At 43.7% G+C, this 23,673-nt stretch overlaps 1 protein-coding gene across 1 annotated transcript in view; it reads left to right on the plus strand.

Annotated features, from left to right (window-relative positions):
* Nucleotides 1-6,283: 6,283 nt before the first annotated feature.
* GPR176 (G protein-coupled receptor 176) overlaps nucleotides 6,284-23,673 on the plus strand; it is a 73,063-nt gene continuing 55,673 nt past the window's right edge. The window contains exon 1 of the mRNA XM_007069373.3: nucleotides 6,284-7,601. Coding sequence (XP_007069435.2) covers nucleotides 7,373-7,601 — 229 coding nt within the window. The 5' untranslated portion in view covers nucleotides 6,284-7,372. The remainder of the gene's footprint in view (nucleotides 7,602-23,673) is intronic.

The following is a 23,673-nucleotide window of genomic DNA, read 5'->3' on the forward strand; positions in this document are numbered from 1 at the left end:
TTAGCAGAACTACTCTGTGATTGCAGCTGTGGGCTGCTGAGGATCATGCTGTGGTGTGTCCTGGCACTAGAAATGAGAGCAGAGAACCTGTCTCACCTTTACTCTCAGTGCCCCTTCCGCTAAGTTGAGGCAGCATGAGGATGGAGCTGCCTGATTTGAATTCACAAGGAACAAGGGTCAGACCAGGGAGAGGGGTGGGTGGATGGAGAATTGAGGCTAGTGGTGGGTGGTGGACGGGAAACTGGAAGTGGGAGTTGGGATGAGGGGAGATTGGGACTGGGAGACGGGGAGGAAATAGGGAGGGGGACTGGAAGCCAGGTGGGAGGAAGATTGAAATTGGATGAGGAGACTGGAACTGGGAACCAGTTCGGGGGAGGGGAGACAGATATGATGAGGAGCCAACGTGCAGAGGGAGAACTGGCACTATCTGGGCAAGGACACTGCAACAAGAAGAAAGGGAGTGAGGAGATTGGAATAAGGAGCCAGGGAGAGGTGAGGAGAAGTCAGGGATTGGATGAGGGGCGCGAAGAGGGAGACTAATGGGGTGAGCCAGTGAGGATAGGGAATGTGAGTGGTGAGGACAGCAAATGGAGGCTGGTTGGCAGAGGAGCTGGGAGTGGGGAGAACTGAAACTGTCTGGGCAAGGAGAATGGGACTGGGAGAGGGTGTTTGTGTGAAGACTGGGAATAAGGGCGAGACTGGGACAGGGAGTCTAGAGGAGGACTGGGTAAGAAGACTGGTACGAAAAGCCAGAGATGTGGAGACTGGCACTGGCTAGATGAGGATAATGGGACCGAGATGAGGAGAGCCCAAGGATGAAGAAGAGAGAGGACAAGGACAAGTTGGAGGGGATGGGGAAGAAAGAGTCAACAGTGGAGGGAAATTGGCAGAACAGCCTGGGACCACTAGAGTACACTCCTCTCTAGAGTTTGAAATGGAACCCAAGATTCCTTAGTCTAACTATTTGCTGTCAGCAAATGTTTATAAAACTCATGGGCACAGTGTGGGTCTGTTGTGACAACTGGGCGTGCACATTTACCTTAATTGGGAGCTCAACTTTAAAAAGTATGTGAAAGTTTAAAAGATGTCACAATGATCTATAATAATAAATATTGATGGGGAAAGGTGTAAAAGCAAGACAGAATGAATTAGTCCAAACAAAAAGGTCTACCAATATAACTCAAGGATTGTGTTAAAATCAGGCTTGGTCAACAAGAAAAGTGTGGAACCAGAAGTCAGTGAACCAATCACAAAGTTGACTATGAAAGGATTCTGACTGTGTTTCATGCAGGCTTTATACCTCAGAGAAATGTGGTTTTTGAAAGAGCATATTTTCACCAGAGAATTCAAAGACCAGGGGAAAATGTTGAACGTTTTATAAGAGCTCTTCATGCATTGGCTAAAAGCTGTGATTTGGGGACTGCAAAACATGAACAATTCAGAGTCAGGATGGTTATTGGGTTAACGATTAAAATCTTTCAGAGCAGCTACAATTAAAAACAGACTTAAGCCTAAACACAGCTACACAGATAGCAAAGCAGTCTGAGCTAATTAAACAGCAGAACAAAAGGCAGGAGCAACTTCATAAACCTGAAATTAACTCAGAAGCAGTAAAAAGACTCAGCAACACCATTAAAAGTCATTACCATAAAAGTCATGAGGCTCTGAGGAAATTCGAGGCAAACTACAAAGCTTTTCAGAATAATGTACAAAAATGTCATAGCTGAAGATGTGTCCAGCTAAAAATGAAATATGTAATAAATGCACAAAATATGGGCATTTTGTAGTTGTTTGCCACAGTAAGGCAGTGAGAGGGATAACTACAATTACAGAATACAGTCAAGAGCCATTGTTTCTGGGCTTTGTCACCTTGTGATGACACAGAGCCTGCTTGGAGAGTGAAACTAAATATTCATGGAAAGACTATTGAATTTAAAATTGACTTTGGAGCTGATGTCACAATCATTTCAGAAGGGATTTACAATCACCATCAACCCCTCTCAATGCTGAAATCACCTGACGCTGCTCTCACTAGCCCTAGAGGTATTCTGAACTGCATGGGCCAGCCACCAGAGAAACAACTTACAAATCCAACAGCTTTGCATTCAGAATTCATGTGATCAAAGGATCAAAGACCAACAACCTTCTCAGACACAGTGTGGCCACCATGATGGGCCTAGTGAGAAAGGTGAAAGAACTTGACAGATTATTTGATTATATTGGACTTTAGAATGGAGATTCAGTACAAATAATCTTCAGAGACAATTCTGAACCATATAGAATAACAACATCTCTACCAGACAGATTTTGGAAGAGACTAGCTGCAGATTTATGTGAATTGAGAGGACATTAATATTTGGTTGTGGTGGACTATTTTTCCATGTATATAGAAATAATGTTCTTGAAAGACATAAGTTGTTTCAGTGTTATTGAGAAACTGAAGTGCATTTTTGCTCACTTTTGTATTCCAGAGCAACTAGTGATGCACAATGGACCACAATTCACTGCAGCAGAATTTAAATCAGTCCAAACAAAATATGATTTTGATCATATTACTAGCCCACATTACCCACAAGCAAATGGAGAGGCTAAGAGAGCTGTACAGACAGCCAAGAAAATCCTACAGTGAGAAGATCCAATCCTTGCTCTTTGAATTACAGATCAACACCAATAACAGCTGAGCTACTGGACATAGTCTAGCACAAGTCTTGAAGGGAAGACAACTGAGAACTACTCTTCCAACTTTGGAAAATAATCTATCTCCAAAGTGGCCAGGCATGAAGAGAGTAGGCAAATTGGATACAAAGGCAGAAAGAGTTTACAAACGTTTTTACAAAAGACATCACTCAGAGAACTAATGGGTCTAGAACTTGGTGACTGTGTTTATGTCAAACTGGATGGAGAAAAATGATGGACAAGTCCAGCTGTTATAAAGAAAAAGAATTCAGTGCCCAGATCATATGTGATCAAGACTGACAGTGGAGAGTTCAAGAGAAACTGTTGACATCTACAGTTTTTTACTGAGATAGAACAATCAATGGAACAGAATCTGCAGATGGTATATGGAGAACGAAGAAGACTCAAAGATTCCAAATGGACAACAACTGCCAGTCATTGCAACTAATGGAGAGCCAGATGACCAAATAGTTATGTGTTCATGTTGTGTAATGAGAAATCCAGTATGATTCAGAGACCTTCAACAGACTGACACGTACTGAAGTTTAAAGATGTTGTACATTTTGCAAATGCCAGGAATTCCAAATTTAAAAGGGGAGATTGTAATGCAATACTAAACTGTATTATACTGCCATCACAAGGTGCCACTCTGTGTAACATACCTTATTTAAGCTAACCTCAGCCATGTCTGGCAGTACATTAAAGGAACTTAAACTGAACACATCTCTAGTGTCTCTCTTTGAGAAGGAAGCTCTGTAGCCCGTCTATGTACGCTATAGGAGCCTGACCTGCTAGCAGCAGCTCCGCAACCTACCATGTGTAAGTTGTACATGACATTCTGTGTGGAGGATCTAAACGTTCTGATCCTGTCAATGATTTAGGTGGGTATCGATATGCTGCCACATGATGGAATTTTTATTTTTTCAGGTGTTTATTTTTTAAACCTAGGAAATTACACACACAAAATACGTTGAAAGAACTTTATTAAGATTGCAAAATCAAGCACTCAAAAAATTACAAAATACTAGAATTAAGGTTGCCTCTGCAACGTAAACTCAGTTTCCTTGAGAATGTGCATTATGATGCAGTCTTTAACTACAGTATGTGATCACATACGTATTTTCCACAGGACCCCTGCCTCCTTCCATGTGCAGGATGGACATGCTCTGAGGGTGAATCAGGTTTGTGTACAGAAGGAGGAAGTAGGACTCCTGCCTCATTTGTTACAGAAATTGGAAGGTGTGTAGCGAGTGAGGGCTGCAGGAAGAGGGAGGGTGGTCTCAAGGTCAAGGCAGTTTAATGCTGCCCTGGAGAACTGGATTCTATTGTTTCCCCTTGTGATGGGGGTCCACCCCACACAAGGCCTGAAGGAGTTGAGGTGTCTAGGTGGGCCAATTAATTGCATACATTGAACCTGGAAGAGGAGCCAGGGAGTAATGAGGTTTAATTAAAGCAGAAATGGAGCTGGAGAGGAACAGGAGGGGCCTGTATAAAGCCCAGTAGCTGTGTGTAGAAGGGGACTGTAGAGTGATAGAGGGCTGTAGTCACTTTCAGGGTGAGAGACAGCCAGGTAGAAAATAGCCTAAGGATATGGCAGTAAGGTTTAGGATTTTGCAGAACTTGACTGCTTGTTGTAGGGTCCATGGGCTGGGGAAGTGGCACCATTAAGGGGCAATGAAAGAGAAGACTGCTGGGACAATGGGTCCCGAGAGACTTTGAGCTTCCCCCCCTTCCCAGAAGGGGAAATTACAGTGACCTGGCCAAAGGCCAAGCCACAAAGCGAGAGCAGTTGAGTCCCGGGTGTGTGGCAGGGGCGTTGCGCTGCAGAGCTAATCCCCAGACATGACCAGAAGGAGGTGCTCTAGCAGTGAGTAGAGCACTCTGTGACACCCTTTGCCAAAGAGTGCCTAGTAATGCTAGGTGAGACATTTCAACTAAATTTTTCACAGGTAGTCACTAATTGTATGTTCCTCAATTTCTTGGTGCCTGACTTGATACTTTGGGGTCTGATTTACAGAAGTGATGAACAACCACAGCTGAAGTCTTGGGAGCTTGTACTTTGAACATATAAAGTGCTTTGCCAAGAAACTCTGAAAAATCAAGTCCTAGGGGTCTCAAATTTTACCCAAAATTAATGGATACTTTTGAACTTCATCCCTCTGACGCAGTTCCCCAGCTGTAAAATGAGGATAACCATCCTCCCTCTTCTCACAGGGGTGCTATGAAAATAAATTCATTAATGTTTGTGAAGCATTCTGATTCTATAGTGATGAGCACACAGAAAACCACATGAGGAAATTAATAATTCTGACTACAGAGCTGGCTTTGAATAATATGATGTAAATAAGACCTGGGGCCACACACAGAAAAATGAAGAGAAAACAAAACGCTGAATAGTGAGCAGTGTCTGTCCCATGCACTGAATGAGGCAGAGGTCTGAGGGGTGATGGCAGCGGGAATTGCATGTGGATCAGGTAATTATAGACTTCATCATAATGCATCCATACAAGTGGGCTGTAATAAGGTTGTTAGGTAACGCTAATTCTGGCATTTACTAACTTTTGAGTGCTTAACTTTGTAACCTTAATATTCTTCTAACATAATTTATTGGTGTGTGACTTTAGCAATACAGTGTGATCATGTAATTAAAGACTATCATAATGCATAGTTGCCAGAGATAAAGTTTAGGTTAAGACTAAAGAAAGAGCAGACTTTATTTTGTATCATATTTTTAAAAATCTGGTGTGATGAGAAGGTTAGAATAAAGAGAGTTGCATTTTTCTTTGAAGGAGTTAAAGTTCATGGTCATCCCCATTCTTTCAGGGATGGAGTTCCTGATTTGCTGACCAATTACTGTGAAAATTGTCTTTCCTACACACATGAGCTCACTTTTGAGGTTGACAATTCAAATTTTCTTGTGGAACATAGCTGTCATAAGAAATCATGATCACAGAGGGTGAGATGGTTCCTGCGCAACCTGCTGTCTGTTGGCTATCTTCCCTATTCACAACAGGGAAATGCAGGTATAATAACTCAATTCACCAATCTTTACAACAAGAAATAATTGATTGCCAGTAGCTGAGAAACCCTTTACTTGCCCATGTTAATGTAACATATTTAAAAATGTAACTATATATCTGAACACTTGAAAATTACTTACACTTGAAAATTTACTGGGAACCTTAAAGGATATATTTTCAAAAAGATATTACTCAGATTTTAATGAGCCAGGAAGCTAAAATTTCACCCAATTTAAGAGCCAAATTTGCAAAATTACTTTATCTCAACTGCTTATAATTTGCATGCACTGTTATTTGTGCAATGAAACAACAGAATGTGCATGTCCAAACACCTCAATCAGCCAGTTAAAAGCTGCTTACTCTGCATGAACAGATATGTTCACGCAGCTTCAGAGATGTTTTTGGAAATTTGACCCTAGACATTGCAGGACTGGTTTGCACAAATATAAATTTGGAAACTCCTAATTTTGAACAAAATAAAAATTACCAGCAGAAGCTGACAATAAAATACTTTCCCCCTCCCTCCTAATATTTAGAATTATTTTAGATATTGGCAGAAACTTTCCCCCTTCAGAAAATAAACTTCTGCTTTTCCTCTGTTTTTCTCAAGCACATTGAGCTGACAGCTCCACAAGCAAGATGGCTGCCATCAAAAGACAGAGCCTTCAGCTGAGGGTCATGTGATCTAGTCTCTCTTCTTTAGGATCTCTATGAACACAGCAGCAAACAGTCTAGCAGCCAGTGCTGCAAGCAGACTTGCTGAAAGCTCTGAAGACTTGAAGGTTTTCTGCAATCTGTGGAGCATCAAGAATACAGATAGATGAAATGCATGTTGATTCTATTACTTGGATGCTCCTTCATGTATTACAATTTTTAAAGAGAATTGTGCTTGATCTGGGGGTACACTCACAGAAGGTCACATAGGATTATGGTGGGGTTTGTTTTTGTTTTTGTTTTTTTTGGTTCATTGAAGACTGGAGTGGTATCTGTTTTAGGATTTAAAAAATTATATTTCATGGGAAACAGCTGGTGCTCTGTGGAAGCCATTGAACATTCATTTACTTTTCTCTGAATGGAATTTAAGTATCTTCTCACTATCAAGACCATATATGCAAAATTAATTCATTTTTCACAGTAAGAAAAGTGAATATAGTGTGTTAGGACAGTTGTAGGAGACTTGGCACTGAAAAAGAGATGCTTTTCCTCTCTTTTGTGAAAAAGCTAAGCAAAGACTGAGAACAGGGGAAAAAACATAGTTGATTTTTCTGTAAGTTTTCCAATCCTATTTTAATGTACAATAAATTGTTTTTATTGTGATCTGCTGGGAGGGTGACGTATGGTGTGGACTGGATTTTTCTCATTCATGTTTGTTGCAGTAAAACATGCTGAGGAAACACTGTGACATGGAGAAACAAGAAATATGGGAAAAGTAATAGCAGGGCAGAATCATGTTTTTCTCCCTTCTTTCCTTTCCTGAGTATAATGATTCATGAGGTAGAGACATGACAAGTCAAACCTGCTTTCCAGGACACAAATTCAGTGAAGACTTTGCTGGGTACAATGAACTTGGCTTTATTCACAAAAGCAGTTCTTTTGCCTGTACGCTCTGTTCAGTGAAAAGCACTGGTTCAATCATGTGTGATTATTAGGTAGGGAGAAGGAAGAAAACACTCACCATGGGGTACAATGGAAGCTGGATTTCAAGGAATGAAAGTGACCATGCCCTATACCAGGATGTTACCAGAGCTGTAGAAATTAGCAATGTGTCTAATACACAAATTGTGTGGAACAATAGAAGCTACAATGGGATTGGACCCTTGGAAAATGGGGAGTACAGTGAGGAGCAAACCTACAGACATTTCACTACCACTGTGCAAATTGTCATCTTTATAGGCTCTCTGCTGGGTAAGTAAGCATTGTTGCAGTTTTTCTGTTATGTGAGTTTACTGGTGGCTGCAGTCTGTGACCCACGCCCAAACAAATAATTACTGTGGTCACAAATTACTACCACACGGGCATCTCTTGGTTGTCATTTCAGGTTTTTGCTGTCTCCTCAAGTGGAATTAATAAAGTGTGCCTTTGAGTTTTCTGTAGGTTTCTGATGCTCTCTGTAATATAGATTACAGCTGTCAAAATTAGTCAGTTGAAATTGCCTTGATATGCATATGTATTATTTAGTAAACTTTCCCTTGGGAACTCAAATAGATGGAAGGATAATGCAGTGATTGTGCTCTTATTTTCAAAGGTAATGGGATATACAGTAATTATAATAGAAATTAATTTAAAATGTTTGGGATAAACGATACTGAATTTTTATATTTGAGACTGTCCATTTTACATTGAGCTCCTGCAGATTTCAATTGAATCCTTTGTAAGTGTTCTTTGGGCTGTACATTCAGTTATCTGGGTGATATTGTACTTATTTGCCATCTAATAGCTAACAAATTAAACTTAATTAAGATCCTGTACAGTTCAGATACATGGTAGTAACTGCTAACTTATTATTACATAACTTTACACATCTGTGTATATTTGCTTTCTAAGGATTTGCAGTGTGGCATTTTGTTATCAGTTACATTTGCTTTTCTTTCAAGAGACAAGGCAAGACAGGCATTAGAAACAGTTTTGTCTGTCATACCCGTAGGTGATCTTGATTTATACAGTTTGGGAGGTCAATAAATTAGATTTTAATAAAATGCCACTAGTAGGTAAGTCATGCAAAGCTAGTTATTTTAATAAGATGAGACTTTTTCACATAGGAGCTGATCCTGAGAGCTACTAAGCACCTGTGGCTTTGACAGTTCTAGGGGACTTGCAGATGGTCCCCACCTCTCAGGATGAGGCTACAGTCTTTTGGACACAACTAACTGAACATTTTCAGTGGTGCTAGGATATATTTTGGTGGGAGTGCTGATAATCTAAAAAATTGACTTCTCCCTGGTAACAATTCATATTTCTTTTGTCTATCTTAAATGATTATACTGAATAGTTTCCTTTCTTACTCTGTATTCAGAATAGTCTTGTGATAAAGACGTTGGACTGGGACTCATATTCAAGTTAAATTTCTAGCTCTGCCACAGCTTTGCTGTGTGACATTGAATAAGTCACTTAGTCCTTAGTTTCCTCATCTGTAAAATGGGGATAATTCTTCTTTTCTTCTGCCTTTTGTCTGTCTTGTCTATTCAGACTGTAAGCTCTTTGTGGCATGGATTCTCTTACTAGGAGTTTGTACAGTTCCTAGCACAGTGGATCCACAGACTCTGTCAAAGTCTCTAGGTGCTATTGTAATACAAGTAATGATATGTAGACTCAGTTAAGCCCCAGTCCTAATATTGGCATTCATGAGTCAGACTCCAAAAAAATCAGGCTTAAAAATTAGATTTTTAAAATACAATTCATTTGCCTTCTGTTTCTTGAGGCTTTAGAATACCATGGGGTTATCTATTCAGATTTTTCTCTACAGGCATGAGAGCTAAAAACTTACTTTCATGTAATTGGTGTCTTCCCAGGAGTTGGGCTTTAAGGAAAAATACTGAATCTCAAAAGACTTATCATAAAATCATGAGAGTTGGCGACATTGCAATCTGATTCACCCAGCAAGACCCCTGGTGAAGTAACTGAGGCTCTGGCGTTGGTGCGAGGGTGCATCTGCAGATTAGATTGTAGTCGGGGGCCTTTGTCAGCTTCCTTTGTCTGTGCAGGCCTTTCACACAACAAAAAAGGAGGGGAAAACTTTTTTTAAAAAAGAAAATGTGATTGTAAATCAACAAAAATGGGTAGGGGGCTTGGCGCAGGTGTAGTACCTAAAACTACTTCTACCTCTTATTTTTTGAAAGTAAATTCTCCCTATATATGTCTCTGCTGCACTGAATCACTACCTATTTTAAGTACTTATGGCTTCCTATTATCATAATATCTGAATACCTCCCACCATTGAATGTACTTATCTTCACAGTGCCCCTGTGTGGTAGGGAAGTTTGACTATTTCCATTTTACAGATAGGAGACTGAATCACAAAGAGCTAAGAGACAAAGGGCGGGCAAACTTTTTGGCCTGGGGGCCACATTGGGTTTCCAAAATTGTATGGAGGGCTGGTTAGTGGAAGCTGTGTCTCCCCAAACAGCCAGGCGTGGCCTGGCCCCCGCCTCCTATCCGACCCCTGTCCCCTAAACACCCCCAGACCCCTCACCCCTGACTCCCCCCTGCTGCCCCATCCAACTCCCTCCCCCCCAATTCCTGACTTGCCCCCCGGGACGCCTGACCACTCTCCCCCACAACTCCCCTGCCCTCTATCCAACCCCCTTACCGCACTGCCTGGAGCACTGGTGGCTGGCGGCGCTTACTGGGTCAGGCCTCGGCTCTGCAACTGCGCTGCCCAGAGTGTTGCGCCGGCAGCGCGGCACGCTAAGACTGTGGGGGAGGGGGAACAGCAGGGGAGGGGCTGGGGGCTAGCCTCCCGGGCCAGGAGCTCAGGGGCCGGGCAGGAGGGTCCTGCGGGCCATAGTTTGCCCACCTCTGGACTAGCCCAAGGTCACACAGGAAGTCTGTAACCCAGAGAAGGAACTTGAACCCCACTCCCTTGAGTTCCAGGCTGGTGCCCTAATCACTGAATCATTCTTCCTGTCTGACAGAATAGCTGTGTACAGATATTGCAGATAACACTGTGTTGAATGATATTTCAGGATGTAGAGGGTTCAACTTCTAATAGTTTGTCATTTGTTTCAGGCCACTTGAATGGAAGCTCATCCTACAAACATTTAAGCATGTTCTTATCTTCCCATGGTAAAGTTATTGCAAATGCTTAAATATTAGCTGGATTAGGTGTCTATGGTGTGGAATTACTTTGTAATCTTTAAGATTAAACCCTGTGTAACTGTAATATAAACCTAGGGACCAGATCCACAAATCAATAGTCATGTGAGCAGCCTCATTACCTTAAATACCCGTATGTAGATTGAGCCCTACAAGAAAATTTAACAGTAACAGGTCTTCTTTTAAAGAGAGATGTACAATGTTTTTTTTTTTTTTTTCTTTTCCATACCTGTGACTTGTGGGAAGACTTGTAACAGTAGGTGTTGTATTTGTGTTAGTTTTTCCTGTTATATGTGAAGAGGTTGTTAGTGTGAATGGTTTTGGTATTTGACTTTAGTCTTCTACACAAAGTAAACAAACAGCTCCAGTAGTTTTTTCTTTATGGCTAATGTTAAAAATACATTAACAGTACATTCTCAGATATATTTTATAATTTAATTGACAATATTAGATTAACAAATGTTAGTTTGCTGGAAATGGGTTTGGATCCCAGATGTCACTAGCCTGCCAAGGCCTGAATATGGACAGTGACCTTTAAATATGCGACAGCGGGTTTAACTGGAAGACACAAACCAAAAATATCAGAAGGGCATGCAGTGATGTGGGGCTCATTATTATTTTTTTTAAATGTGTAAATATTTTGAATAACCTTCATTTTCTACTTTAGTATTTCTGACAATAGTAATAAAGAATCAGAGAATGCCAGGTTTTGATTGGACAAACATGAACTTTGGTCTAAAAATTCTTTTATAAACTAGTGCGGTTAAATGTAAGAATTGCTGCTATTAAAGATGGTTATGTTAATGTAGCAGTCAGACTTGTGCTACAATTTTACAACAACAAAAAACATTGAGTTTTTGGGTTTTATTCTACAGGCCTTTCTCTGGGGAAACCCACCACTCTTCCTTCTCCACTGCCAGTGTGGAAGGCTGTGCCTTAAGTGCAACAGGTAGATGGATCATTGTGGTCAGGTCCTTGACTGGAAAGAAGGGGTGAAGTTTCCTAGCAAGCTGGATGTGAAAGGAGGCATTTTTAGATACTTCTACTACCTAGTTACCCAGAACCCTGAGACTTTACACCACTTTGATAGAGGGAGGCTGTATGCCTTCAGTGGAAGGGAGGAGACAACATTTTGGGTAGCTCTTCAAAGAGTTTCTCCTTTTCAACCAGCATTACTTCAGTCTTGCCTGGGTACGGCTTCAGCTCATCATCCAAGAGCTGATTTCTTGTAGGAATTCCAACATTTTAGTAGTAATGGTAGTTGCATCATTTCAGAATAAGATGTATACTTGTGTGCCATCAGCATACTATTGACAGCTGAGCCTGTAGTATTGTGCTGGCTTTGCTAGTGGAACTGAAGAGAAGAAGGGGGTAGCATGGATCCCTGTGGGACCCTGCAGGTGAAGGCCTTTGGAGAGAAGGAGCAGTTATTCATCACCGCTCTGAGCTCTGCTGCAGAGGAACAATTGCAGCTATTGTAGTGCTGGGACATCATCTCATGTGAAATCATGTAGGTATGTTAGCAATACCTTTTTGGTCCACTGTGTCAATAACTGCATAAAATTCCAGCAGTATGATCATGGAGATCTTATGGTCCTGGACACAGGCAAGAAGGTTGTCTTTTCATGCTACTAGAGCTGTCTCAGTAGCTGTGCTCTTGTCTGAATGCTTATTGTGAGGCATCCAAGATGTAGGCTGATGTTCTATGTTGTTGGTGCTTGATGGCTACTTCTTTCTCAGTTATTTTGCCCAGGAATAGGAGCTTTGAGATGAGATGGTAGTTAGAGAGGTCTTCAAGGTTGAGTGATGAATTCTTGAGAATTGGGCAACTATGGCAGTTTTCATGGAGTTTGGTAGGTATGCAGCTCTGATGGAGGAACTGGCTATCTCTATTAGTTACTCCTGAGGGCATTCTATGCCAAAAAAAAATAAAAATTCGGGGCCCAATATTTTAAAATTCTACAAATTTTATTTGTCAAATAAGTGTGGAAGCTCCAGCATGGTATTGAGGAGCACAGGCCACTGGCTGGCTGCACAGAGGTGGGAGATCACTCTGCAGCTCCCACCCAGGACATGAACTCAGCAGTAAGGTTGCACCCAACCCTGACACAGCGCAAGGGCTGGGTCTGCCCCAGAAATACCCCAGGGCTCTGTCCCTCTGTGCCAGATGCACAAGGTGTGGGCAGGCAGGTTCAGCCTGGCAGGATCCAAGTATGGAGGGGCTTAGTGTGGGGTGATCCAGGTGTGGGTTGAGAAGGTTCTCTGTGGGGCAGTCTGGGTGTAGGCAGCTCAGTGGGGGATCTGGGGAGGGGTGTGTGTGTGTGGTGGGGGGGTGGATCTGGATGCACAGAGGCTTATTGGGGGTGGGTCTGGGTGCAACAGTAATGGGACTCTGCAGGGGGGTCCAGGTGAAGGGAAGTGATTATTCCCCTCTATTCAGCACTGGTGAGGCCACAACTGGAGTATTGCGTCCAGTTTTGGGCCACCCACTACAGAAAGGATGTGGACAAATTGGAGAGAATGCAGTGGAGGGCAACAAAAATGATCAGGGAGCTGGGGCACGTGACTTATGAGGAGAGGCTTAGGGAACTGGGCTTGTTTAGGCTGCAGAAGAGAAGAGTGAGGGGGGGATTTGATAGTGGCCTTCAACTACCTGAAGGGGGGCGTTCCAAAGAGGATGAAGCGAAGCTGTTCTCAGTGGTGGTAGATGACACACAGAACAATGTGCAGTGGTCTCAAATTGTAGTGTTGGAGGTCTAGGTTGGATATTAGGAAACAGTATTTCACTAGGAGGGTGGTGAAGCACTGGAATGGGTTACCTAGGGAGGTGGTGGAACCTCCATCCTTAGAGGTTTTTAAGGCCTGGCTTGACAAAGTCCTGGCTGGGCTGATTTAGTTGGGGTTGGTCCTGCTTTGAGCAGGGAGTTGGACTAGATGTCCTCCTGAGGTCTCTTCCAACCCTAATCTTCTATGATTGATAAGGTGGTTGGGATTCAGGGGGGTGGGGTCTGGGTGTGCGGGTGGGGTCCAGGTGCTGGGGGAGTGGGACTCAGTGGGAGTGGGGATCCAGTTGCAGCTGGTTGTAGCTTGGTGGGGGTGGGGATCTGGATGTGGGTGGCTCATCAGGGTGGTCCAGGTGCAGGGGGAGTGGGGCTCATCGGGGGAGTTCTGGGAGTGTGTGTGGGGGGAACGTTCAGCAGGAGGGTCTGGGTATGAGAGGGTCTGGATGCACAGGGATTGGGCAGATGGGGGAGCAGCTCCCCATACAGTGATCCTTCCCCCTGCAGCTGAGGAGCGATCGTTGCAGGAAGCAGGATGGGGGAGTTTGCCGAGTTCCTGAAGCCTGGGAAGAAATCTGGGGGTGGGTCTAACCAGGCCCCGGATGCCGTGCAGGGGAAGAGGAAGTCCCGTCCTGCCCAGCCAGGACTAGCATCTGAGCTGGCTGTAGCGTAGGAGCCGCCAGCCGGGTCTTCCCTCGTCCCGCCCCCTGCCCCACAGTGATTTAGCTGCCCTGGGCACCCAAAACATGCAGCTGGGTAGGGTCACATGGCTGCTGTTGTGGCTTCCCTTTCCTTTCCTGTCAGGAAGTCATTTTTCTGTGGGGAAGCAAAGAAATCTGTGGGGGAAATTAATTCCTTAGAATTCTGTGCGTGTTCAGTGGCGCAGAATTACCTCAGAAGTCATTAGTAATGGGCATACTTGTTCTTGACTGGCTTTCCCCACCCAGGAAGGGAATGGATCCCTTTCACTGGTTGTGGCGCAAATATTTTTTCAGAGCTTCTTGAACTTTGGCATATGTGATGGGACCAAACTCTCTCAGGAGTGATGTGGATAACGTGATCCAGTGAGGGGTAGAATTTTCTTTCAGTTAGTTCCATACATATTCAGTTGGTCTTATCAGCGAAGCATGCTTTCAGTCTTCACACTTGTTAGCCCAGACATCAGAATCAAGACTTTGCTATCTCAGATAAGCCAGTTTATTAGGTGAAATAACTCTACTGGCCATGATTCTGCTGCATTGATTGTGGTGGAGAGAAGGCTTGTTTAACTGCATTGGTATAGTCCTGTAAGAGTTGTTTGTGCTATTGACAGATGGATTCAGATTTTTTTTTTTTAACCAGTTTTAACTTTCTGCCTGTGCATTTCATCTACTGTAGTTCATCTCTGAACATGGTGATCTTTGTCATTGTGGGGGGAGTGAACAGTTTGGGGCACTGACAGTGGATATTAGGCAATTGTACTGTTATACTGACTCATTAGCTTTATGTTTGTGTGTGTCATTCTTCTAGTGATTTCAGGAGCCTTCATGGGCACAACAGCTTTAGTTGGCTCTAGTGAGAAGGAGGGGATGGATTCAAATGGATAGCCGTCTTTGAGACACAGACCTAACAGTAGACACCTTTTATCCCCATTTGGTTCAGCTGCTTCCAACAGGCTGGCTCCTACATACTCCACTTCATGGCCGCCTCCTCACTGAGCTGCAGTTGGCTCAGCCTTCAGATGGTGACCACAGGTGTGTCCTGCCACATAGTTTGGCCATACTGAAAGCTTCCCATATAGATTCAGAATGGCTACTGAACACACATTATGACTACATTGGAATGCTTTACCTAGGGAGGTGGTAGAATTATATAGGCACCAATTACCCCCACCCCCTTTCCCAATTTTCACACTTGCTATCTGGTTACCCTAGGGCATATCAAGTGGTGTCCTGCAGGGATCAGTTCTGGGTTCAGTTCTGTTCAATATCTTCATCAGTGAGTTAGATAATGGCACAGAGAGTAGACTTATAAAGTTTGTGGATGATACCAAGCTGGGAGGAGTTGCAAGTGCTTTGGAGGATAGGATTAAAATTTAAAATGACCTGGACAAACTGAAGAAATGGTCTGAAATAGGATGAAATTCAATAAGCACAAATGCAAAGTACTCCACTTAGGCAGGAACAATCAGTTGTACACATACAAAATGGGAAATGACTGCCTAGGAAGGGATCTGGGGGTCATAGTGGATCACAAGCTAAATATGAGCGAAGTGTGTAACACTTGTTTTTTTTGTTCGTTTGTGTGCGTTTTTTTGCACAATAAACGTCATTCTGGGATGTTATAGTAAGAATTTTGTAAGCAAGACATGAGAAGTAATTCTTCTGCTCTACTCTGCGCTGATTAGGCCTCAACTGGAGTATTGTGTCCAGTTCTGGGCACCACATTACAGGAAAGTTGTGGACAAATTGGAGAAAGTCCAGAGAAGGGTCTAGAAAACATGAGCTATGAGGGAAGATTGAAAATATTGGGTTTGTTTTATCTGGAGAAGAGAAGACTGAGAGGGGACATAACAGTTTTCAAGTACATAAAAGGTTTGTAAGAAGGAGGGAGAAAAATTGTTCTCCTTAACCTCTGAGGATAGGACAAGAAGCAATGGGCTTAAATTGCAGCAAGAGAGGTTTAGGTTGGACATTAGGAAAAACTTGCTAACTGTCAAGGTCATAGGTGCTGAGTCCGTGGGTGCTCCAGGGCTAGAGCACCCATGGGGCGAAAAAAATTAATGGGTGCTTAGCACCCACTGGCAGCTAGTTACCCCCTCCCTCCCAGTGCCTACTGCCTGCTGCAATCAGCTGTTTTGCCATGTGCAGGAAGCTCTGGGAGGAATGGGGAAGAGCGGGGATGGGGCATGCTCAGGAGATGGGGTGGAACTGGACAGAAAGAGGCAGGAAGGGCAGGGGTGGGGATTTGGGAGAAGGGGTGGGGTGGAGGCAGGGCCTGGGGCAAAGCAGAGGCAGGAAGAGGCGGGATGGGGGTGGGGGCTTGAGGGGAAGCGGTTGGGTGGGGTAGGGATTGAGCACCCCCCGGGCCCAGAGGAAACTGGCGTCTGTGGTCAGGGAGGTTAAGCACTGGAATAAATTGCCCAGGGAGGTTAAGGAAACTCCATCATTGGAGATTTTTAAGAGCAGGTTAGACACACATCTTCAGGGATGGTCTAGATAAAACTTGTCCTGCCATGAGTGCAGGGGACTGGACTAGATGACCTCTCGAGGTCCCTTCCAGTCCTTCAATTCTATGATTCTACAAGGTACCATCCAGAGAAAACCACGGTCCTCAGAGAAGCTATTAATTGGGGAATATCTCCAGGCTGACTCCAACTAGGCTGGCAAGGTTTACTCTTCCTAGGCCAAACCTAGGATCAAAGAGGTTGCTAAAACTTTAAAGATGCTGGCCTAGGGAAGAAGCAGGGGTCAAGTGGGCTGTCAGCAGCTCCCTAGGGAGAGATGGAGACTGACACACTGAGAAGGAGATGCAGAAAGCAGGCTTTCTCTCCCAACTCAGAGATGGAGGTAACTGGGCTGAATGGAACTCACTAAGCTTGCAAGGAAAGAGTAACGTTTAGCTGGGGGGAGATGGGGAATATGTGTATAGGATTCTTTGTTTTATCCCTTGCTCTGAGTGCTGTGTGCCTTTGGTAAATAAGAGAGACAAGGAGGGTCAGGTAATATCTTTTATTGGACCAACTTCTGTTGGTGTGAGAGACAGGCTTTTGAGCCACACACAACTCTTCTTCAGGTTTGTGAAAGGTACTCCCAGAGTCACAGCAACATGCAAGGTGGAACAGATTGTTTAGCATAAGTAGTTAGCACATATTGTAAGGGACCATTCGAGGTAGAGTGGCCCATTAACACCTCTGCAGTTATAGGACAAAAAGAGGGAGGGTAATGGGTTACAGGTTGTTGTACTAAACCATAAATCCAGTGTTTTTCTTCAGGCCATGATTTTTAGTGTCTAGCAGAATAATGAATTTAAGCTCCCAGGTTCATCTTTTGAAGGTGTTGTGCAGGTTTCCTTTGAGGATGAGGACTGATAGGTATATAGAGTGACCGCTTTGTGAAAAGTGTTCATCTTCAGATGATAGGGTGTTTTTGTCTTTTATCATTTTCCTGTGTGAGTTCATTTGAGAGCACAGTGATTGTCTGGGTTCACCCACATAGTTGTTAGTGGGGCACTTAGTGCACAAAATGAAGTATACCACATGTTGTGATAGGCATGTGTGGGATCCATGGATCTTGAAAGGTGAATTATGGGGGACATTGTTGATCATTGTAGCAGTGGAGATATGTCTGCAGCTTTTGCATCTGATGTTCTGGCAGTCTGGTGCTGCTTTGAGTTGGTGTGTCCTGATCTGTGGGGTGTTTGCTTTTGATGATCTTGGAGAGGTGGGCTTGGGGGGAAGGTGAGGGGTGTTCTGAAAGCCAGAAGTGGGGGTTCAGGAAATATTTCTTTCAAGATGGGGGGCGGTCCTCATCAAGTATGGATTGTAGTTGTTTGATAGGGTGTATGGGTTCCAGTGTGGGGTGGTTAGTAACAACTAGGGGTCTGGAGTCGGAGGTGGTTTTATTTCTGTATTGAAGCAGGTTCTTTTGGGGTATTTGGATGGCCCATTCCATGATGCGATCTAATTCTCTAATGGAGTGTCCTTGTTTGGTGAAGGTGGTTTTAAGTGTGTTAAGGTATATATCCTGGACTTTCTCCTCAGAGCATATTCTGTGATACCTGAGTGCTTGGATGTTGACAACAGATTTCTTGGTGTGTTTGGGTTAGTTACCGGATCTGTGAAGGGAGGGGTGGTGATATTCTGGGTTTCTTGCATATGGTTGTCTGTAGGATTATATTGTTGAAGCTGACTGTGGTGTTCAGGAAGTTGATGCTAGTGTGGGAGTGTTCCAGAAAGAGTTTAATGAACAGGTGGTGGTTGTTGACATTGTGGTAGAAATCTATGAGGGAGTTTAAACCATATGTCAGAACCAGCTTTAATTAGCTTGCTGCGCACAGGTCCTGTGAGGAAAAGGGCTTATAAGTGCCAAACAGTGTTGGGCCTGTCACGTTAACACAGTTGGTAAACAGGGGGACTGCAGTCCAGAGATCTAGTCTGAATGGTAGGACCACATGGTTCCACCCAGAGAGGTGTGGAAGTAATGAAATCTTTCCCCAAAGGGGTGCCCTCGAGGCACTAAAAGGGGTCTAAGGCATGGCTCGCCTGTAAATTTGTTAGTCTCTAAGGTGCCACAAGTACTCCTCCTCCTTTTGCATGACACATGGCTAGCTCCTGAAGAGGGAGACTGAGGTCTACTAAGGGTAGTACAGAGATGATGACAATTAAATATTAACTAAATTTTCAGGCACTATACTAACAATGCGGAAAGTACCCAAAACGGGTAAGTGTACCAAAATCTATATAATGTAATTTGTTTCCTTTCATTATACCCTGTATTTATTTCATATATCTTCCTTAAAATCCTTAGGTTTGCACACAGAACCTAAGAACCTGAGAATTGTCATACTGGGTCAGACCAATGGTCCATCTGTCTTCCAGTACTGGCCAGTGCATGATGCTTCAGAGGGAATGAACAGAACAGAGCAATTATTGAGTGATTCATCCCTGATCATCCAGTCCCAGCTTCTGGTAGTCAGATGTTTAGGGACACCCAGAGCATGGGGTTGCGTCCCTGACCATGTTGGCTAATAGCCATTGATGGATCTATTCTCTGCGAACGTATCTAATTAACTATTTTTTGAACCCACTAATACTTTTGGCCTTCACAACAGTCCCTGGCAACGAGTTCCACAGGTTGACTGTGTAGCGTGTGAAGAAGCACATTTGTTTTATTTTAAACCTGCTGACTATTAATTTCATTTGGTGACCCCTGGTTCTTGTGTTATGTGAAGGGGTAAACAACACTTCCTTATTCACTTTCTCCACACCTGTCATGATTTTATAGACCTCTGTCATATCCCCCCTTAGTTGTCTCTTTTCTAAGCTGAACAGTCCCAGTCTTCAGAGGCGCCGACTCCATGGGTGCTCTAGGGCTGGAGCACCCACGAAAAAAAAATTAGCGGGTGCTTAGCAGCCACTGTCAGCCAAGCTCTCTGCCCACTGGTGGCCCCCGCCGATCAACTCCTCCCCCGCCCTCCCAGTGCTTCCTGCACACCATGGAACAGCTGTTCTGCGGCATGCAGGAGGTGCGGGGAGGAGTGGGGATGGGGTGTGCTCAGGGTAGGGGGCGGAAAGAGACTGGGAAGAGGTAGGGTGGGGATGGAGTGGGGGCAGGAAGAGGAGGGCAGTGGTGGGGCCTTGGGGGAAGAGGTGAGTGGGGGCGGGGCCTGGGGTTGAGCACCCCTGGGGAAAACTAGAAGCTGACGCCTGTGCCGGTCTTTTAAACCTCTCCTCGTATGGAAGCTGTTCCATATCCCTAATCATTCTTGTTGCCCTTTTCTCTACCTTTTCCAATTCTAATGTATCTTTTTTTGAGATGGGATGACCAGAACTGCATGCAGTAATCAAAGTGTGGGTGTACCATGGATTGATATAGTGGCATTATGGTATTTTCTGTCTTATCTATCCCTTTCCTAAAGGCTCCTAACTGGATATACAAGTAAACAATGGAAGGAAATTATCTATCTCAACATTTTTTATTGCCACCATTCACTGTGGTATCTCAGTGCCTTCGACATAAAATCAATAGCAAAGTCCCTGGTGAACTTCCTGGAATCTCTGGCTCTTCTCATTTTTCAGTAAAAATTCTGCTATGTCTATCTCTTGGTTTGGGTTGGTTGGTTGATTTGTTTGCCACAGGTTTTTATTGTTGTTTTTGCTGAGGTGAGGGCAGGGCGAGTGTCGGATAAATGGTGGTATCAGTGTTGTGAGTGTCATTCTTGTTGTGGTGGAAAGGCTTTCTCAAAGAGGAAGGTTTGGCAGCATTTCCTAAAGACAGACTTGATTTCCCTTATAAGTTTGTTTCATAGCTGGATCCCCTTGACTGAGACTGTTTCTCTCCAGCACTCATGCTCTTCATCCCTGGCTTTGTGATCTGCCTGGTCCCAGGGAAGCACAGCTGTCTCAGTGGTTCTTAGACTGAAGCTCGATTTTCAGTGTAGCTAGGGTTTGACCCATTAATTGCTTTGAAGATTAGGACAAACTTTTTAAAGTGGCACGTGAAAATAAGTGGGAGCTTGCGCACAAGTTGAGAGATAAACTTGATATTTTCATGTTTATCTATCAAAGTAATAGGCACTCTAGAAATTCCCAAGGTAAAATGAATGAAGATTAAAATCTTTTCTTCCACACTGGCTGTGTAGCTAACCAGAGAGGGGGAAAGAATCCTGTCCCAGTGAAGAGCAACAAGAGCTGTCAGTAGCTCCCAGTGCTCCATGCAGGATGGGAGAGGTCCAGAGGCTCCATGTAACAGCAGAACATGAGACACAAGTATCAGACCTAAAGAAAATGTTTGTATAAGCCTTAGGAAAGCAAAAATGTTGAATTACCCCTCATTGTATCCTAGATATGAAGGACTGTGGACAAGACTGTAAGCAACTTAAAATATGCTGCAGCCCATTACATTCTGTTTTAACCCTTGGTTTATATGTTCTTGGTACTATTGAATATCTTGTGCCTTTTCCTCTGTGTGGGGAGGCATTGTTTATACCCCAGTCCTCCAGTATTCATGATCATGTGTTGTATATTCTTTGCCACAACAATCCAGCTATTGACTATATGGCCTTTAATTCATCTTATGGTTTTTATAGCTTTCTCTTGAACTGATTTCCTTGTTTCTTTGCTGATTTCATATTTCAGTTCATTTTAAAACCACAGATGGGCTGGAGCTGCATAGTTTGGATCCAGATTAGAAACTAAACTGTCCTGAAGCTTGGAGGCAATTAGAAACTCTCTGCTGGCAATCAAATTTTTCCCTCTGTTCTGTTACTCTGATTAACCAGATACTACCACTGTGTGGAATAATTCTACTGGTACCTGGGGAAGTCTTTCTGAACAATTTGCTGCTACTCAGGTGTTGCTGAAGGATTGATTACAGATAAGCTATGACTGCCTCAGGAGAGTGCAGTAAAAATCGTGCTCTCCTCTTCTGATTTACCCCATAGCAGTGACAAAGCCTGAAAAGGAGTGGGCTAAAGCAAATGAGGGTTGGCTATAGATACACGAGAAAAAAAGTTATTTTGTGGAAAAGAAGGGGACAATCTGACAGTCAAGTCCCCCTAATTTTCTTGTTCCTTTAACCTCCTGGCTTTTCGTTCTGTCACTGTGTCTCTTAAGTGCAGTGAATGGTAGTTTTTTGAGAGCTATGTCTTTGGCATGGTTGCTGCTTCTGCAACAGTGACATACAGTAGCAGTCATGAATTTTATACCTTAGCAGTCAGTGGGGAGCATTAAATTATAACGCTGTACTGCAGAAATACCTACCAAAAACACAGTCACCAGAAAGCCCCGTTCCATTTAATAGAGCTGTGGGGATCCTGGACTGATTCTGATCATATCTGGGAGCTTGTGCCTTTACTGTATTTAACTTGCTTGGCTTCACAGCAGCTAGCCAGCCCTAGAGGCAAGGTACTCAAGATGGAAAATAAGAGCAAGGAAGCTGCACGGCTCAAACTAAAACAAGTGATGTTGTGTTGGATGCCTGCAGATATCATTGATGACATTTTTCTTTTTAACCCAGCTGGCAGGACGGGGAGAAGGTGGTTATACAACCTTTATGCTCCCTCAGTCTCCAGGGCAACCAGAGGCCAGTTTAGCTTCTGGTGTAAATTAGAGCAGCCTTAGGATAATCTCATTTTCAGTGGCTTGTAATGGCCCTCAAGGGGCCCCTCCACTGGCCAGTGGGTGCTGTCTTCACCAGCTGGGGATTCTCAGACATATGGCCCCTTCACACTGGCAGCATAGTTGCATGGACCAAACTTTGGTCCTGGAGCTTGACTTTTGCTTCAGGAGTTGACGTGTAATTTCACTAAACATGAGAGAGAGCCAGAGGGGTCCATATAAGTCTCTCATTTAACGTCTAAACTCTCCCTGCCCAATGCCAGAGTATTTGGTGTCCCCTGGAGCGGATCCTAAAGCCCTGCCACACCCATCCCAGTTAGATATTCTAGGGTAAACATCCACAGAAGCAGACAATAGTGTGGTGGTGGTGGTGGTGGTGGTTGAGGTTTGGGGTTAAGTTAAATACGAGCAGGGGGTTCAGAATTGCATATGGGAGTGGTTCCCTGAGCTCAGGCAATTAGAGGAGCTTGATTAAGCTCAGAACCTTAAAAACAGGCTAGCCTTTTTTCAGGAAGGGGGAGAACGGGGTTTGCTGACCAGGACTGCTGGAGACAGAAGAATTGCTCTGTTTGTTTTGCTTTATATTCATGATTTGGAGTTTACAGTGTAAGCTGAATGAAGGTTACAGACTTTGCTGGTTCTTGTATTGGACAAGAACTTTATAAATAAATGAGAAACCTGAAGGAGTGTTTCACTGGTTGGTTTGTTTAATCAAACTCACTGTGTATTCTCTCCAGCTGCTTGGACTGTGGTCACACCACTCCCATGCTCCCTTTTTCTGTAAGGAAGGCTGTTTGCGCTTTTGGGAAGGAGCCATCCCAACATTTTATTAAGGAAACATTATGAGAAAGTTAAATGTGACCCAGTTGCTGCTGACGTGCTTTTAAAAGGTGTCACTACATCAAGAGTGCTTGCTATAGACCCAGCCTTTCTAGATAAACAAGGTAACCCAGTAGGGCTTCTCCAGTTCATAGTTCTCTATGATCCACTGCTCTTGGATTTTTCAGTAGCATATAACACACCTTGGAAAGCTCCTACAGGTTCCTTGCTTCTTTTGTTTTTATATTCTACAAAAGTCGGAGTGGAAATGACTGGAGGGTGTTTTAATAACTTTCCCCTTTTGGAAGGAGTCAGACAGATCTATCAAGCTCAATGTACTGTCACATGTAGATAGCTCATAGTTTAACATTTCAGGGAAAGTGAGGTGGGGCACTATTACTGTTTTAAAAATCTTCTCTCAGGAAACATACGTCCTGGTGTAAAGAAGAAACAGTACTTTATATTCCTCAAATCATTCTGGGGGGGAATACATAATCTTGTCGAACAGCCATGTGTTGATGGCACAAGATCACCGTAACCCCAATGTTCCTCTTGTGTCCGAATGGTTAATAAGTCACCTCTCTTCACTCGCTTATCTTTGAAAACTCACAGCGAGCGGGGGAGGTCCCGGATGACTGGAAAAAGGCTGATGTAGTGCCCATCTTTAAAAAAGGAAGGAGGAGGATTCAGGGAACTACAGGCCAGTCGGCCTCACCTCAGTCCCTGGAAAAATCATGGAGCAGATCCT

The sequence above is a fragment of the Chelonia mydas genome, chromosome 6 (assembly GCF_015237465.2).
Source record: "Chelonia mydas isolate rCheMyd1 chromosome 6, rCheMyd1.pri.v2, whole genome shotgun sequence".
In the NCBI taxonomy this organism is placed as follows: domain Eukaryota; kingdom Metazoa; phylum Chordata; order Testudines; family Cheloniidae; genus Chelonia; species Chelonia mydas.